We start from the raw sequence: 14,232 nt of genomic DNA, 5'->3' as shown, positions 1-14,232 counted from the left end.
AAGCAACCTGTATTCAGACCTGAGAGGGGTATAAAAATGCAGCATGTTCAGAACCTGCTACTCTCCTGCTGGGTAGTGAAAAGTTAGAAATGCAGAGAGATCCTTGGGAGCAGCAATCCATAACAAGGCTGCCACGTCTCAGGAGAGCCAGCCAGACTGGCTAGATATAGGTTACTGAAAGAGATGCAGATGAAGAACAGCCAGATCTCAGCATGCAGAAGGATGGTTCTTACCTTAGCAGCTAGAGGAAGGCTGTGCACATTTCCGGTACTGAAAGGTCTTGCAAGTCCTGCATAGAGTCTCAACCCTCCCTCACAGCCAGATCCATCTTTAGCATTGGAGTTTTCTCCTCCCCCCAGCCAAGGTATAACACTAGAAAAGTACCTGCCTCAGCATCACACCTTTAATAAGGACCTGAGATTCAATTAACACCAGTACTGTTGACCTATGTGGCTTCCTCACAGAGAAGAGCCTGACAGCACTCTCCCTGCTGAGAGCCGGTAAAAAAAACATCCTCTCCAAGTGCCAAGAAACACCAGAAGGCAAGTAGGAGCAGAGCTGATGGTGAAGCACAAACAGCACTTCCCCCAGGCACCTGGTATGTGTGTCTGCATGGGAAAAGTCTTGCATTTTAAAAGATATCACTGAAGCCTGAAAAAAAAAAAACCCAACTGTGAAAGTAATTGTCTTTCTGAAAGGGAAGTTAGATTAACTGTTACAGGCATCAGCCACCTGGTGAAGGTTTCTCAGTATCACCCAAGGTGAGAATGGAAACCGTTGGGGTGATACTGGTCAAGCCCCATTCAGACACTCTGCTTTAGCTTACATGCAATTCTGGTTCAGTTAAACACCTTCCCAAAGGGCATAAAAACCAAGAGCTTTACTTATAGTAGACTAGAACATCCACGTGGGCATTGGACCAGCACCACTGCAACGGCTACACTGTCACCTTGGGCGATACTGAGAAACCTTCCCCAGGTGGATGAGGTCTGTAACAGTCAGTACAACTTTCTTCTCAGAAAGTCATTTACATTTGCAGTTGGTTTCTCTTCAAGGCTTCAGTGATCCTGATGGGGGGAGAGATGGGGACACAGATTTCACCACTGCAGCTCACACATCTACAGGCTCTGTAAGGAGGCATGGGTTTTGAAACTCCGGCACAGATGCCTGAAATCCTGACAGAACAGATACATGTCAAGTTCCCACTTCCTACTTTTCCTCTTTCAGCCTCAGCTAAAAGCAGAAACATCGCAGTTCATGATATAGAAGTGCTGTCTAGCAGGCAGAGCTTTGACAAAAGGGAACAAAGGCCTGAGCTCCCCTAACCCTGAAGTCCTCCAGCTCCCCTGACCCTGAAGTACTCGGCAATCCTGCACCTAGCCCACTCCTCCACTGGGACATTGGATGCCCATTGCCCCACGCAGCTCATGAAGCACTGTGAGGAGCCACAAGATTGGCAGCTGGAGGGGACATCACACTTCCTTCACACACCATCTCTGACACTGAGAACAGATGAAGAACCTTATGCAAGTAATCCCAAATAAGCCAATTGCCTGTGACAAAACTCCCTGCTCCAAAACCATGCATCAGGAGATTACAGGAGGGCTAGTCAACTGAGTGACATGCTCATTAGGCAGGAGGAATCCACCCAGTCCTTTTCAAGAGTTACTCAGAAAGTCGGGAAATTCCAGCAGGCCCAGCAAACATGGAGGGAGGAGAACAACTGGAGATTGCACAGCAAGGAGGAACCCTCCAGCCTTGAAAGCTGGCTCTTTGCAACACTTGGCTACAGCAAAACAGCCCACAGGAGCCTAATTCAGCTTCATCCTGTCTCCACCTCTGGAGCACGCTGCTCACTAGGAGACAGCACAAACTGCAGTGCCAGGACACGGGAGTGTGGTAGATCAGCACCGTCCCTCTACCGCTTCACTTCAAAGCTGGGCATAAACATAGACCGGTCATTTGCGTACCTCTACTTCTCGCCCAGCCAAGAGAACAGTGGCCTTTTGGGGACTGACAGACGATGCTCTGGTAGCTGATGCTGTCAGTACACCAGCTTCACAGCAGCTCTGCAATGCATGTGATTTCCAAGAGAGAGAAGGGCCCCTGCTCCCAAGCTGGGCAGAAAGCAATCTAGAGTTGGCAGCAAGATTTGGCATCAGAGTCAGGCAAAATATTCTAAGAATCAAGACAATGTGTCGAATTTGCATTTGTGAGGGCTGGCAAAAGTTGTAGGCATTTCACATGTCACAGTTGCTCGGTGAAGTTTCTCCATGAATTACAGTTGTTTGAATGCTCAAAAAACAGGCAAGGGTTGTTTCCAATGAGGCAGTGCCCACTTGCCTATGCAGATAAGGAAAATCAGAATTAGTAGCTGGGAGCACGACATCTGAAGGTCCAGCCCCACCCGATTCATTAGCTAGTTACTATGGTTTGCTTGTAATGTGCTGTAGAACATTTTTGAGACATCACAATGTCTGTTCTATTTTACAGAGGCTAGAAGCGTAAGTTTATTGCCTGCGCTTCCAAAATGAGCCCTTATTAAGCCTCAGACTAGAATCTAAGTCTTCTATCTCTAAGCAGCCTATTGCCTACATGCTAGACTATTGGTCTCCCTCTTCTTCACCCTCATCATCCCGCAGGACAATGGTTCCTCATGCAGGCCTCACTGCCCTGTCTCCGCCTCCTCCTAACATAGCCACAGGGCCACCAATGTTTCCAGCACTGCAAGTCTTACCACAGCAAAGAAGTTGGCAGCTGCTGGTAATGCCAAGACCCTAGAGGTCTGCAGACCTGTTCTGACCTGACATTGTATAAGGGCCCCCATTCTTTCTACATGCAGTGGAGATGAACAAGCAACGGGTTTCCCCTCCTCTCCCCTGCCACACACTATGCTAATACAAAAGCTAAGAGATGCTGCAGGTATCTTTCTGTTAGCTAGGTAGGATGACTCAGCTGCACTCATGTGGCTGCAGATGTCTTAAATCTTGGCCAACATAACTTCTGACTCGAATAGGAAAAACTGTCCCCTTTTTAAAGCCAGACTAGTTAAAAAAAAAAGTTTCACTGCATAGTTCCCTCTCTGAGTAACAGTCACCATCTCAAATCAAGCTGGAGATTGACATGAGGCCAACACAGCAAAGAATAGAATAAATGCACAGACCAGCAGGAAAAGAGACTGAATTATGAGCCACTGAACAGCCTTTCCATGTTGTTTGTGACTGCCAGAAAGGAATTATCCCAGGGTGGTCAGATTCTAAACCTGCTCTTCATACTGAGAGCTCTCCTCTCTCTTCTAGGACTTGTTTATGCCTATTAGAACAAAAGCTTTCCCCTTTCTTTTCCCTGAAGGGTAAGTGCAAACTGAGCAGATGACAGAATCCAACTTTTAGACACAGTCTGCCTGACAACTTTTTCTATCTCCACTTTCTGAAGACATCATGTACTACAAAAAAAAAACAAACCAGCTGCTGCAATGCAAACCAGCAGAGCTTAAGGGGATCTGAGAGGATTATTTCTAGAATACTACTGCACTGAAAAGAAAGACACGATTTCAACAACTCCAAAGACCATTAGCACCCTCAGCAGGTATAAAGCCACCATGTCACTCTCTCCAACCTGGCTACTCATCCACCAGGTTCTTTTGTCACAACTGCTGGCAGAACAGCAGAACTTCCAGCACTATTTAACTTTCCCCCTGAGGAACTTCCACAGCAAGCTGCTAGGAAGCGAGGACTGAACTCCCTGCAGACTAGCTGGCTACAGTATATCCTATTATGCAACCAGGCATACATCACAATACATCACAAGCTTTTCTGCTAAACAGAAAAACACTTTTCCATATGACAATGCAACATCAGGAAGAGATTCAACATATCACACTGCCCTCAGAGAAACAGACCAACACTGCTGAAGAGAAGCAAGCAGCAAAGCCAGCATGCAAGGACAGATGGGAAAAGAAGGTGTTCTCCAATCCTTCCATCCATTTGCTTCACAGGGACTGCCAAGGAAGCTGACGTAGTCTGCACATCTGCATGCTCCACGTGACCTCCATTGGGATGCCTGGTAGCCGCACCCTTGCCTTGGGAAATGACTTTCACTCAGTGCTGTGACTTGCACTCGGACACAGCTCCATGTATTTCTTAGGTAAGCACTTAGATTTCATTGCAAGTAACTAACAGACTGGAAAAAAAGACAACAGGATAAGGAAATCCCCTGAACAGAAAACAGTCAAAGACTAGGAGAACAGTAGTGGGGGCATATTGTCCTCTGTGTGCTTGCCTTGCCTCTGTTCTTCCCTATGAGTTTGCTTGCAATCACTGCTGGAGATTACAGGGCTAGGAAGACTCCTGGTCTGTGGCAGCACAGCTATCCTTATGCTCCTCTAAACCAACTCAGGCCAGTTACTGCCCCGGCAGAACACAGAAAAGAAGGGAGAAACTAAGCATGTCTAGCAGTGATAGCTGTACAGAAGAAAGGCCAGACCTTACCATAAGTGACCATAAGCAGCAAAAAGTTGGTATTGCGGAGCAGACGGAGGATTGATTTCACGTAGGAATACTCCTCTGTTGGTCTCGACTGGATCAAGGCCTGAGCTCGGCTCGGTGGGTGCGGGGGTTTCTCCTTGAAGACTGAAACCAGACACAAAGTACACGTGTTTGTAGCAGTGCAATCAGGGAGCCTGAGCACACACTGTGATGCCATATAACCTGCCTCTTCCTCCCTACCCTTAAGAGGCAGTCAGGTCCAAGACATAACCCAAGGCTCAGCACCCTGTTTGCAGGCAAGATGACTGAACCTTAGAAGATTTCTTTTGGCTTTTTAATGACTTACTTATGCTAGGGTTTTATTACACAGGCAATCAAAGGATGAAATGAACAATTTGGCAGGCTCACTCACCACCTCTTGTGCTCCCTTCTACACGTGCTGTTCATCAAGGGCTTGAAGCAGCAAGAAATGGTATCGCATGACGCTGTTAGCTGTGTGCTAGGACACATCCCCAGGTGACCACCCCAGCCTGTTTCCCAGGCACACAGGCCACTCACACACACAGGCTGATCTTCTCAGTCCCACCTGGTTTCATAGACATGCTCCCCCACCTCCTTACCTATGACAACCAGGATGAATAGGGCGGTTGCCACACCTGCAGTCATGAAGAACATAATGCTGATGTGGTAGGCCAGCTTCTCCACATCCTCCACATTGGGAACCAGAACTGGAGGGACCAGAAAGCCCACAGCGATGCCAAGCTGAGCAGGAGAGAGAGGGGATACACAGAGGTGTGACATAGAACCACAACACTGCCACCACACCATAGCTCAGCCCACTGATGCCCAGTAAGGGCTCAACTGAGCCTAATCCAATTTCACAATGAAGGTGAAAATCTTCTTTACCACCCAGCAATTAAGAGATAAAAGCCAGCTACCCATTGCAATTAAGCCATATGAGAGGTCCCCCCACTGAATTCAAATTGTGAGGATATTCAAGGCAAGGTTTTACAACAAAATCGAGTAGAATGAATACCTGCCTCCATTGAAATGGAGTTCTTGCTTCCCCTGTCCTCCCCCATGCATGTTCGTTCCCGTCCACACACACACATACACACATTCAACTCCTTATCTTGCATCTGCTCTGGTGCTGGCCTAATCACCTGGTAATCCAATTTTGTTCATTAAAAATGGCAGAAATCAGACCATCAAAATCCACCACAATTCTTTGCTGGGTTAATGAGTTGAACCAATTTATTTTCCAGCCAGACAAGCGCAAGGGCAGAGACAGAAACCTGCCCACTCCTAATGGGCGAGATATTAATCTGGCTCAGCCACTTTATGACACTGTTACTATCGACACTTTATGTGGCCCCCTCCCAAGACAAGGTTCACCTATGACCACCGGGATAACCTAGAAAAACATCAAGGTTGAGAGCAAAGAAGGTGCTGACAGCAGGTATCCTAAACATCAAGGTTGTGTGATGGGGCTTGGCAACTGTCCCTGGATAAAATGCTTAGCTCCAAAGGGCTACAAGAAGAAACCCCTGCAGCTCTGGCCTCTGCTGTGCCAAAAGCCCCCCACATGTCCAGCTGAGGAGCTCCTGCAGTGGCAGCACACTTTAATGAGGACATTAGAGCTTTAAACTCCAGAGCTATTTCTCCAGGACAGTGACAAGGAGCTGCAGCAGCACAGGCTTTGCCACGCTGTGAAGTGGGACTGACAGTGTAACAGACCTTCAGTGCCACCCTCAAAGAGAAGGGACAAGAAATAGCTGCCTCCGTGCTTAGGAGCACACTCTTCTTTTCATGAAGTAAGAGCCAAAATGCACTCAGCACATTCATGAGTACTCTAAACACAAGAGGAGCCTACAAAAGCCACTTCCCCACACACGCACTTTGTGTTTCACTGTTAGCGGCTGTGTTTCAATCACCGTTCGGTTCCCAAGCAGTGTTTATTTACCCGTTGCCCTGGCCATTCCCAGCACTTGCAGCCCTCTCAGACATCAGAAAAAGAGCCATGCTCAAGCTCAGCTCTTGGTTGCTCTCAAGGCTGTGCATATTCACCCCTGTTGAGGGCAAAAGCAATTTTTTGTTTAACAACACCCTCATCTTTGCTATTTCCTGATTTAAGCTGTTGTGGACTGTGTGGACAGTGACAAGGCACACACAAGAGCCTCCAATAGATGGAAGGACTGAGAAGGCACAAAGAAACATGCCATGTGCCATCCTCATCCTTGCTTGAAACGAGATTTCCAATCTCTTTTTGCAGGCTGTACCATTTGCCTGGACACGGGAAAGTGCTAACAGTACCAGAACGGTGCTAACTGAAACAATAGAGACTAGCAGCATAAAAAAAAAAAAAATCCCACCCACAGTGGTTATTCATGCTACACCAATACAACCTCTATAGACCTACTGCCCTCATCACACTAAGAAAGGAGGTATAAGTATGCAAAACATGGAAATGACAATATAGTCAAATTAAGCCCATTGCATTTACCGTTTCCTTATAGGAAACATTAGATCAATAGGAATCAATTAGCACCACCATGACCCATTGTCCCAGGATAATGGACTGGAGAGGATACTGTTTATGCCTCACTGATGACTGAACAGCAGCACCAGCCAACTGCTGCCATACAGAAGGATTCTGCAGTGCTCAATATCTTCATAGTCCCTGGAAAGGGTGTATTACTCTACAGGTGCGGAAAGCAAGGACTAAGAAAGGCGAGGACTGTGCTGCCCATAAATCACATCCAAGCATGTCAGCATAGAGCAGAACGACCCAGGAGCCCTGTAACCCAGGCACAAGCTCAGACACGTTGCCTGGGCTGCCTTCTAGCAAAAACTCCTTGTGCTTTCTGCATGCTGTCTCTGTCTCTTTTGGAAGACCCACGCGCTTGCCAGGATTAAGATCACAGAACAAATACACTTCAGGTACCAAATCTGGTAGTTGGGATAAACATCATCTTGTGCCATCCAGCCCCATAAGACTCTCCACAAAATCCCTCCTCCTCCATCCAGCTGTCAGATTTTTGAGACAAGAAGAACACCTATGTTTCAAACAGAGCTATCTGCTAAACACCAACACCCTATTTAGCTTACGAACAAGTACCTTTCAACCATGTCTGGCCAAACTTCTCCTGTGTCAAACAGTGCCCTTCACTGGGACCTGGAATATCCTGGGTCAGGATCAGCAACAGGCATCTGTGCTGAGTTCATTGTTGGTGCTGGGACATCACAGACAGCCACTGGGAAGAGTCACCAAGAGATTACAGATGTGCCTCACCGGTTCAGGGCACTGTCAGGAATGAGAACATTCAGGGGTTGGTTACACACACTGAAGACAGACACAAGTTGTGCTGTCCCAGGTAGCAAGTCAAGGACTGAAAGAGCTTAGGAAGAAACAGAAGAGACCATTACTAAGGTCAAACCTTCCTAACACCCACACATCACAGGCAGACTCTGACACAGGACTAAACTTGCCAGAGCTTAACTTTGTTCAGACATGGCCTGTCCCCAGGTTCTTGTCACAGTCACTCAGGTCTGCTCTCCTCTTCTACGGTGCCCACCAACACCCAAGACTCACTGACTACCAACAAGCACAACTATCAGCTGCCTCAGGGGCTTCAAACTCTGATCTTCTTAAAATTGCACACCTCTCCCGTCTCTGCACAAGGGAATCAACCCTGCAGCTGCACAGAAAAGGCAACTGCAACAAATAAGGACACTCACAAAGATCGCTCCTAGAGGGAAAAAGCGTGTTCATCTCTGCAGCGCATTTATTTTGCCCTGCTTGTGGACAAAGTGCAGGCCTGTGGCTCCAGCATGCCTGCTCAGCCCAGGACACAGACACACTGGGCTTCACTCCTGTCTCCTTAGCATTCCCAAAGGTTCAAGCTTTGAGGAAAAGACTCTCAACATTGCTCCTTTTCATTCAAGGGAAGAGTCCTACTAGCTGTTACATAGCAAGTTTCATGCGTGCCCCTCCACCCTTTACCAACTGAAGTCTATAAACGCTTTCCTGGAAATTGATCCTTTGTCTTATCACCGTTTCATTCTTGGAAGAACTGGGCTGGATTCCTGTGCTAGGTGTTTCTCGGCTTCCTGCTCTCTGCAATCACATGCCAGTCCCATGAACTGCTGAACGGCAGCAAAACAAGAACAGGAAAGGAGAAGAGATCCATGCTTTATTCTGACCTCCAACGAAAGATTCTCAGGACCATAGTCAAGATTCCCTCTTTTCAGATCTCCCTCTAGCTTTTCCTACCCGAAAAGGGATCTATCTGATGTACGTAGCAGAGAAGGTACTGCGAATGTTTTGCAAATTTTTCAGAAATCCTTTACTGGGAAGTCCTGTAGTCATCACCTACCCAATGAGACACAGACTTACTCAGCTTTCTTGACACTGCTGTTGTCTTTTCAGAAGACCCTAACAATTTTTCTAACCATAAATGGATGTTTTGTCCTCTATCTTCACCTCACAAAAGAGGAACCACTTTTATGCATTAGGAGTTTCTTAAACCTGAGCAAAGGACTAGGTGGTAGAAGGGGGGGAATCCCAGCAATCATAGCCATAGGAGCTACATTTTATATTTCAGAGAAACTGATGACGTTAATCCTATGAAGATGATGCCCTTTGACTTACTAAAACTGAAGGTTTCCTGGAGGATACTCACAGACCCTGGATTACTCATACCATTTTTAGCAACAAAGACAACACGATGATACGCGCACACTCTTCACGTTTCATGTTCATAAGGAGATTTTTAGCCTAGTTCGCAGCAGGCCAGTGCCCACATCACCATCAGCGCAGCAGACAACACTGTAACTGGTTAGCCAGAAAATTTAAAGATGCCTTAGCAATGGAAAAATAACTTTTCTCTCTTTTCCACACCTCTCATGTCAGGGCTGGGAAAATAAAGCAATGTAAAAACAAAGTCGGCTCCGCAATCATCTGTGATACCCACCTCACAGAGACCATCAGTCATTAGGATTCATAGTGCAGTCCCTCTCACCAGCATACAAATCAGCATCTCCAACCTTTGTACAGGCAGAAAAGTCTCCAAGACCTATACAGAGAGGCTGCAGTTCCCAAAATTCAGCCCATCATTCAGCATCCCCACACCCAAAACACACAACACTGTCCTGATCTCCGAGAATCTCTCCTCAGGAACCAGCCTGCTGGCACTTTATTTTAAGAAGGCTTTGGGGTAATTTTTAAACAGAATACCAGGGAAGTCAACAATTACAGCAGAGTGCACTGTTCAGATGACTTATTCTTTAAAGGCTGGTAAAGGATAGAAGGAATGTATTTCCTACCTGAATTTTGTCAAGGACCAGTCCTAACAACAACATCACGTTCAACATTCCAGTGTATACAAGAACAGGCAACAAAACCAAGAGCAAGTAGTTAATAAGATGGTATAAATGTACCCGAAGTCTTGAAATGGAAAATGGGATGTCTAATTTAAGTTTAGCTGTTTGTATACTAAGAGTCTGCTGAAGGAAGATAATCAGTGTAGCATCAGCATAAAAACTGTAAATGAATGATCGATGGAGGAGTGGGTCTCCACCTTAAAGAAAACTAAGAGTCAGCAACAGGAATACAGGAGCCCTATAAAATTCCATAAGTAAGCACAAATATTGACAGAAGAGACCACCAAACCTGGAAGGTCAATTAAAGTGTTAAAAGACAGAAAGAGAGAGATGCTGCAAAGGCAGAAAAAAATATAACAGTGAGAAATTTCTACAATGCCCTTGCAGGCTAAATAAGCGTCATGACAGGGATGATGCAGAGACTGCATTTTTTGATTCCATAAATACTCTTTTCTGAGGATAACCTATAAGAGGTAGTACAATTTGTGATTTAGACCTAGAGCAGCACAGTGTCACCACAATCAATATTACAGGACGGTTCTGCACTGCACTCAAATTCAGCTTCCTTGCAGCTGTGACAAAAAAAAACAACCCACCCTCCAAAGCAATGGCAATATTTAACTCGCAAGAGGGAGCTGCCTAAAAGGAAAGAAGCTTGTTAAAAGGAAATTGAAAAGAAAAGCCAAAGAAATTTAATGCTTGCAAGTGGCATTAAGACTGTGTAAAGACACTGCATCAGAGGCTCAGTGTAAGCCTAGAGAATATCAGCAAAAGATTTTAGAACAGAATACAGGAACCAAAGTAAAAAAAAAAAAAACACACCACACAAAACCACAAAAACAAAAACCACAAATAAATAAACCACACTACCACCCAACTCAAAAACTGGACATTACTCCTTCAAGCAAAGAAAAAGAGACAGCAAGCTGGACCAAGCTAAACTGAAACTGTATTAGGCGAGAAAAGGCTGCAGAACAACTTTACAAACTAAGTCAAAACTCTTCAAACACAGCAAAATCAGGAAGCCTGCGAGAATGTCTGTAGGGCCAAAAGATGATCACTGTGGAAGGAGAACATTTGAGAGAGGGAGAAGTAAATGAAGTCTTGCATCAGTGTTCACAACATGTTATTTATGGGATGTTTCCACATCTACAGAACCTCTTCACATGGCAAAAATCTGAACCATTATCAGTGGAAGATCTTAATCAATTTATTTCAACTAATTTCTTCTACAAGGTGGCAGGGCCACATGGTATTCATCCAGGAGTTCAAAAGAAAAAGTCAACAGAAAACCCACACTACTTGCACATAGACACCCTAAAATGCTAACTCTGCTTTGTTACCAAATACCCAAATCAGCAACGGAGGGAGGGAAAAAGTGATGTGACTTTTTAAGAGGCACAGCACAGGCAGGAATCCCAGGAAACCCCAGGCCAGCATCCCACTGGTTTGGCCAAATGGGCAAAAACTGTAGCAATCAAAAGACCGAAGTTTACACATTGACAAACACCAATACAACAAGATTTTCAGACACTATGATTTCAACACAATCCCAGCAAGTTCCCAAGCCAAGACTTCAGAGAGTTAGGAGGATACACTCCTTTTTTACCGTCTTTCCATTAGCACTTACCACTGACTGGTCTGGGACTGCCGGACAAACTTGGCCTGACCTAGGCCAGGTGCTCCTCTGTTCTGATGCATTGTACCTTTCCAAAGGAAAGGCTTTTGGGAAAAAAAAATAAAATAAAATCAAGGGCTTCACCTGTTCTCAGCAAAGAGAGCTCATTGCATTTGTCACCACACTATTGGAGCTACTCTACCTGTCCACTCTCAGAAGAGTCACTTTTAACAGGCTCCACAGTCATTTTGCTCTGGGAATCAATCTTTCACACATAACCACTCACACCACCACCACCTGGATCAGCCTAGAGAAAAGAAATAGTAGAATGTAACTACCCGCTGCAGACCTCTCTTTGAGGGACATTTGTGAAACTCTTATCGAATTCAATGTTTTAAAGCATGAATAAAAAACACTTTACCTATGCCAAAGACTTCCCTCCTGGCAGCCCTACACTGAACCACCCACACAGTACCACTACCAGAAGCCTTCTGAGGGTCACACCAACCCAATTCCCTCCAGGACCAGACCTCCATTTCTAACGGAGCCTCCTCTACTGCCTCCAAAAGCAGGGGAGCATGAAAGATTTGTGTAACTGCTGGGGAGATGCAGTACCATTCTTGAACCGTTTACTTACAAGGCACAGCACCACCCCTAATCCTCAACATCCACATCAACCAAGAAACATGGAGATGAGGAATGCTCTAGAGAACCAGATGGACTACCATGCTTTGGAAGAAAATGACTGATATTTCAATTGTTTTAACAAGTCAGTCCTGCTGTACATGCCGATTTACTTGTTTTCTGACAGATAGGGCTGTAAGGCTTCATATTTTCAAGATGTTCTTCACCAGACATAATAGTAGAAATGGACTTGGGGTTCTGGGTTTTGTTAAATTATACTTGATTCTAATACAATTGGTTCAGATACCGAGCACTTGAAAACAAATCCTGTAAAAGTCCCCAAATGAATGATGAGAACCGATCCAACAATATTATCACCAGGGAAGCCAAGGTTCTTGGTGAAAAGTGAACAAAGCAAGCCTGCACACTGCAACTGTTGTTCTTCTAGAAACCTCCATCTTAGATAACCACCCACTGCAACAATAAGTTGTCTCTCCAAAAATCTTACAGACAAAATACACAAGCCAAGTACAGCAACATCCACGCTGTTCAGTAACAGACTGAAATTAGACCAGGATGTCATGCAGCCCACACTAGCTGCCCTGTAGTGCAAACCAGCGCAAAGATGCAGAACGTAACTGGTAGCGGCAAAACGACACATCTGACCGGTGGGAGGAGGGGGAAGCTGCACAGTTTGCTGGATCTGAACAATGTGCCTCTTGTTGCAGTAGAAGAGCGCTTCTGAAGGGGAGCAGAAGCGCTCTTCTCCTCACTACGTTGCTTTTACATGTATGAGAGAGGGGAACTTTGAACCACGCTCAATACATACAGGACTCGTGACAGATGCCCCTCCAACAGTTCTGCCAACATAATTAAACGCATGAGACCTGGATCTCCATTCACGCAGGGAACACCTTTGAGGAGGTACCTATTCCAAAGCCTTGGCCAACACAGCCTCTTCCTCTACTCTTGTCTGTGTGTTAAAGCTCTGCCCTATGGTGCTCCCTCCTTTTCTAACTACAGGTGCCTCCCCACAAAAATCATGACATTTCACAGGACCAGCTGAACTTTCTGACCCTATAATTCATGTATTGCAATCTGCAGAGAGCAGACGGCCACCCCCTTCTTACACCCTGTGGCTACTACTGTACATTGGCTTCCCAATCCTTTGCTATCAGCACAGGTCCCAGATGCCTTTCTATACAAAGGGCTACAGCAGAATTGAAAATACCCAGCTGAAAAGCAGAAGCTGCCAGTTCCTACCCAGTATACTTCTGTCTGGTTTGCTGTCCAGAATATGCTTATTCCACACCACTGACAGCAAAATCAAGACCCTGTTGAAATCCAGGTAGTCAGGAAGTTAACATATGTAAACGTTTGCAAACCACAGCATAGTCACCTTTCTCTCTTTAAGAAGCAGAAAGGACCCAAGTTGTGAAAGGAAAAATTGTAATCCAGGCCTTGTGACAAGATAAGATAGGGCTTAGGCTCTTTTTTACTCTCCCACTGACGCGGGTGATAATGTATTTTTGTCACCCTGCACTTGCACAACCAAAGGTCTTCTGGAAGCAAAGCAAACTCCCTTCCTCATCACAGTTCTGCTTCTGTGGCATCAGCTCATACTGCTTAATATGATGCAATGCCGTATGAGGAAAACTACTTCTCTATGCAAGTCATCCCGAGCCTGTCAGTCTTGAATGCACCTTCCCCCAGTTTACTGAGAAAGAAACACAACACAGCAAAACGACAGCAACAGATAAGAGTAAAGCAGAAGAGGGGGTTCAGCTCTGACAGCTACCTCAGCTGCTGCCGAAATCCTCAGTCAGGATAAATACTTTGGTCAAGGACCTACTGCAGTCACCTAACATAGCCAGCCCTGCGGGATCCCGCAGGGCAAGCGCTGAAGGTGCCATAGGGCAGCCACTCTCAGCAAAAACACTGCAGTCTTTCATTTAACTCCTATGCAACCTCCACAGAACATAACCCAAAAGCCAACTGCTTCTGTGAGGGAGAAGGGAAAGCTGCCTTTGGTGTATGGCTGAGAAGAGAGCACTGGATGAAATGGGAAGGAAAAGTTCATTTCAGGCTCCACTGTCCATTTATAGAAACTTAGGCATTCCT

The 14,232-nt window shown here is 45.7% G+C and overlaps 1 protein-coding gene across 1 annotated transcript in view; it reads right to left on the bottom strand.

The window, feature by feature from the left end:
• The window catches only part of FLVCR2 (feline leukemia virus subgroup C cellular receptor family, member 2), a gene marked incomplete at its 5' end in the record, with an annotated part of 33,804 nt that overhangs the window by 12,098 nt on the left and 7,474 nt on the right, over positions 1-14,232 (bottom strand). Inside the window, 3 exons of the mRNA XM_009887043.1 lie at positions 1-19; positions 4,491-4,631; positions 5,108-5,249. The exon at positions 1-19 is cut by the window's left edge and continues 52 nt beyond it. Of these exons, the coding sequence (XP_009885345.1) occupies positions 1-19; positions 4,491-4,631; positions 5,108-5,249 (302 nt within the window). The remainder of the gene's footprint in view (positions 20-4,490; positions 4,632-5,107; positions 5,250-14,232) is intronic.

Source organism: Charadrius vociferus, unplaced genomic scaffold, assembly GCF_000708025.1.
Source record: "Charadrius vociferus isolate BGI_N301 unplaced genomic scaffold, ASM70802v2 scaffold14, whole genome shotgun sequence".
Lineage (NCBI taxonomy): Eukaryota > Metazoa > Chordata > Aves > Charadriiformes > Charadriidae > Charadrius > Charadrius vociferus.
Note: the sequence above shows the minus strand (reverse complement) of the source record. Positions and strands in the feature narration are given on the sequence as shown.